General features: G+C 46.5%; 1 protein-coding gene across 1 annotated transcript; it reads right to left on the bottom strand.

Moving 5' to 3' along the window:
* Nucleotides 1-2,079: 2,079 nt before the first annotated feature.
* On the bottom strand, nt 2,080-3,660 carry ARL11 (ARF like GTPase 11). Its single transcript, XM_010125652.2, has one exon. It carries the CDS (start codon nt 3,436-3,438, stop codon nt 2,851-2,853), a length of 588 nt encoding a protein of 195 aa, XP_010123954.2. The 5' UTR covers nt 3,439-3,660; the 3' UTR covers nt 2,080-2,850.
* Nucleotides 3,661-4,741: the final 1,081 nt, after the last annotated feature.

The following is a 4,741-nucleotide window of genomic DNA, read 5'->3' as shown; positions in this document are numbered from 1 at the left end:
TAGCCAATGTCAGGGATAGCAAGGGGATGGACTTAGCACCCAGAAAAGCTGCTAAAAAGGGACCCTGAGAAACCAGAGTTGGCTCTGGGGCCCATAACTCAAAGGATACTTCAAATCTGTGAGGAACCTGAAACAAAGAAGTGTCCTAAGGATTTTTCTTTTGCCTGTTACTAAGAGAGAAGCTGTGTTGTTTTAGAAGTTGGCACAGATGGAAACTGTAAGTTTGCGGGTGCCTTCCTTGCGGAGTCTGTAAATGCAGACGTGTAAGGGATTAATACCACCGCTCTGTGTGGCGGCAGGTCTCCTGCAGAATTACCAAGAAAAAGAGGTAACAAACCTCCCTCCCCAGAGCTGGCTTCTTCTTGCAAGCCTCCACGCTTCTCCCTTTGAAAGGAGCAGGAGTTTTGACAATGAAGCATTTAAGTGCTGATGGGTGAGCATCCTGCAAGCATTTGATCAGAACGGACTGATTTGTTGTAACATGCTTTCCAACACAGGAGAAAAGAGAAAATAATTAGAAGTAAACTCTGTGTGGCTGTTTCAAACATTATGACCCAGCATCATTTTGACAGTCTCTAACAATGGTATAAATGAGCTGAGTAATGTGACCGAGCATCTAGAAAAGTCTTATTCCAGAAAACAAGGATGGAAATCACATGATGCCCCATGAGATGGGGTATTTTGCCAGATTACTGCTTCAGGGGAAGTGAGAACACTTTCTGGAACTGGGATGTTTCTTCCCTATTTTCAGGCATTCAGGGTGCCTACTGCCAAGAACAACCCCTTCTCCTCACCTCCTACCTTGCTATTTTAATTTTTAATTGGTAGTATCTACCAAAGGCTGGTGTTACCTCTATTTGCTGCCAGAGGAGCCTATTTTTTTCTCTTTAAAGGGCTTAAAAAACACTAATGGGGGAATGGGAAACCTTTAGTGCCTTTTTTAATCACCAGCAGACAATCCCGCAGAGTAAAATGCATGCATCAAGAGCCAATTAAGAGTAAAACATCATCAGGACAACCCTTCAGTCTGTGTTGAGTTTAAACTATTGCTGATCCCTCACCCATTAGTGGAGGACAGTAGCACGTGTGCTGTCTCACAGGAACTGCTTGGTCCACCTCCGACAGTCAAATACCAACACGTGCATTGGAGACTTGTGTGTTAGAAGCAAACAATGACCACCCACAACAGCCCCAAGGCAGATCAACCCGCTTATGTTACCTGCAAAGATTTAAAGACAGGATTTTGTCCTCCTTACTGTGCACACAGCTTTGTCATATAATTCATTATACAATTCAGTGCTGTTTAAGTACGCTCATAACCACAATACTCAGGCCAGATCAACACAGAGCACTATTTTATAGCATATAACAGTTCTTCTGCACTAACACAGCTAAAAAAAAAAAAAAGGTGACTTTTTCCATTGGGAAGGATTTATTTTATTGAGACCATCCTATAAACACAATATTCTGTTTCTTCATGACTGTTTCTTGTTTTCCAGCTCCTGCCTTCTTTGAAACGAGACTACTAACAGCACCAGTAACAGCTGGATGTTTAATTCCTAACGACTGTAAAATGCTCTGGTATGAACAGAAGAGGATTTCACTGTGTATTTCTCCTTGGTGTTTCTAGGCTGAATAAGTTCCTCCTTGAAAGCAGCTGACTTCTGCTGCCTGAAAATTTAGTGTTATCTCTCTTCCCTTCCCCCACCACTTTCATTCATTTAATAATAAAGTAGAGATTATATAAAATTTATTAATTTTAACCCCAAATAACAACATTTTGGGTACAGGGGGCCCTCAGGCACACATTTTATAGGTCTTTCCAAAAGTAGGTTCAGCAGGATCAGACAAAGACAAGGAACTCATCATAAGCTGCCAGGGGTATTTCATCTGCCCTGGATGCAGCTGAGTGCGGAGTCCTTTCCTTACCAATCTGCCTGTCCCCTTGGTTACCAGCCACTGCCTGTAGAATGGACTGAGTCTGAGAGATGAGGCTTCGTCTTGGCTGTTCAGACCACCATGAGGATATTTAGAGGCTGACTGGCCATGCAGACATCGTTGAAAGCATCTAGAAGTCAGGTTTGATTTCTTTATATCTAAATACAATCCAAGGAAAATGAGGTACCATTTTCATGAAAGCAGTATTTGATAAAAACAACAAATGGAAAAGAAAGACTCAAAACAAGAAATGCAGAAATGAATATATATACATCCTTGAAGCGCATTACACCAGCCAAATCCTGACTAACGTCCATGGCTCGAACATTATACCTGTAGATGCTGTGTTAAAACCAACTAGCTGTCGGCTGTTTGAAGTCCTGTGCTTACGCTGCTCCAGTTCAGCCATTCCCTTTTAGCAGCTGCTACTTTCCCAATTGATCAATGTGTGATTCAAGCTGAGTAAGAAGTGGCACAGGGCACATTCAAATGCCCCACCGTGGGGATCACTCCATCAGGACAGTTGCATCAGGGCTGGGAGCTGCAGAAAGAAAACAACCTCCTCTGTCTCTTGTGTGCATCTCTGGTATAATTTATATTGCTCTGGCAAAAAGCATCCCCACTGAAGCACTGGACACGCATGCAATGGATAACAGAGCCTGGCGACAGCAGGACAAGCCGCAGCTGGTGATAAGAGTCCAAAAGGTGGGGCCAAAAATGCTCCATGATGGGAATTGTGCTCGGAGATCTTCCTGGTGAGTTTCGGTGGTGAGCATCTGGGTGCTTCGCAGTGTGTGCCAGCTGTGTCTGCTCTTTTTAGGGGGTAGCTGGAGGCTGGGATCCTCTGTGACAAACCTGCTTGGCAGTGATGAGTGTGGAGGGTCAGTTTGAGGTTCAGGTTTGCACCAGGGTTTACCTCCTCCCTGCCGGCCCTGCAAGGGGTTGCTCTTGGGATGGGGAGCTCTGCTCCAGACCCCGCAGCAGCTCTCCCAGGACAGCCAGGGCTTCCTGCAGGCCCTGGCCAGTGTGGGCGCTGCAGCCCTGGAGCACCCAGCGGCGCCCCGCCAGCTGCCCCCGCTGTAGCCTCTCCTCCAGCTCAGTGGCAGCCAGCGCTCCTGGTACCTCTTGCTTGTTGGCCAGGAGGAGGACGGGGACACCAGCCATGCTGGGGTGGCTCAAGGCTTCCTCTAGCGCTGCCACCGCTTCGGGCAGCCGGGCCACGTCTGTGCTGTCAAGCACAAAGATGAGGATGTTGGTGTCCTCCAGGTAATCAGGCCAGCTTGCCCGCAGGCTGTCTTGTCCACCGACGTCCCAGAGGTTGAAGGATATGCGGCAGGGTGTTTGCAGAGACTCCACATTGAAGCCCACCGTTGGGCAGGTCTCCACAGCCCGGCCACTCTTCAGTTTGTACAGAAGGGTGGATTTGCCAGCGAAGTCGAGCCCCAGCATGACAACTCGAGCATCTCTTTTGCGTTGGCCTTTGGAGATCAGCTTCCCCATCAAGATGCTGTCGTAATTGTGGCAAAAAAAAATTGCAGCTAAAAAAAGAAAGCAAGCGTATTTCCTTGATATTATCAGTTAATAACAGAGTGCTCAGTTCTGCCTCTCCAAGACAGCACCTTAGGCTTGCTGAAGAAAGACACAGGCAGCTTGCTTTTACTTCCCTTTGTAGCTAAAATGAGGTGAGAGCTATTATTTACGAGGCGTGGAGCAGAGCCAGAGGGTTCCGTTCAAAACAACAGTTTCTATACCCCAGCTCTGCTGCCACTCACTTCCATTTTCATTCGCGACCTGAAGTGATCAGTGCAGAAGAGAGCCAACACTTTCCAGGAAGAGGTGGGGAGATGGTGGAGCAAGTTTCCTCCTCATCACATACAGAAATAAATGAGCTTTTGTTCATTGGCTTCTCTAGGGGAAATCCACCCCCAGCAGGACAGGACGAGGAGGAACCCAGGTTTCAGACCAGAGTTACTCTGAGAATTTGCTGAATCACAGCTCAAGGGTGTGGATTTAAACATGAACAACAAGACAACTGACAATTTTTCTGCCAGTCTTACAGTAGAAAGTGCAAAACACATTTCCGCAGCATCAGCTTTCACTACCTGTTGTGCAGACGGTAACAACAGCAATTTAAAAAAAAACACACACAAGCATGGGTTTTTTTTAACATCTCATTGAAATACGACCAGTCAGAACGCCTCCCCTGGGGGGAAAATCCACAAAATTCTTTACATCAAAGTATTTACTACATTTTAACTTTTTTAAGTGAAGCAAAGTCAGTTCTCTGTGGCTGAGGGGGTAAAAAAATCCTTTTAAAGAAGGGAAAAATATTTAACAAGACAGCAGCACTTGATCTTTACAAGCCAGAGGCAAAAATGTGCTGCTGAAACAGTTCCCAGAGTTGCTTGTGCAAGAGCAGCTGATGGCCGCCACGCAGAGACCCAGTAAAGCTGTTATTTGCCTTCTTTATCGGTTGGATTTTGCTCCTAAAAGGCTACCCAGAGGCATGCAGAACTGAAAGCGGCTGTAAATCTCACATTGTGATGTTAACGCAGAGCTGCTCTCCAGCCACCTTTATTTGAGGATGAGGAAGGAAATGTGATTCATCTGTGCTTCCATGAGACCACAGGGGACTTCCATGTGTCTGTGGGAGACGCAGTTTTCGCAGCGACAACTCCACATGATGCCTCCATGTCACAAACCACCATTGTTGGGAATGAAGTTCGGCACATGGAAGGTACTGTCTGGTCAGTGACCAGGTCACAAGTGGCCAACCAGAGGCCTATTTCTCACTCTGGGGGCA

The sequence above is a fragment of the Chlamydotis macqueenii genome, chromosome 1, assembly GCF_036417535.1.
Source record: "Chlamydotis macqueenii isolate bChlMac1 chromosome 1, bChlMac1.mat, whole genome shotgun sequence".
Lineage (NCBI taxonomy): Eukaryota > Metazoa > Chordata > Aves > Otidiformes > Otididae > Chlamydotis > Chlamydotis macqueenii.
The sequence above is the reverse complement of the archived record's forward strand: the minus strand, read 5'-3'. Positions and strand labels throughout refer to the sequence as shown.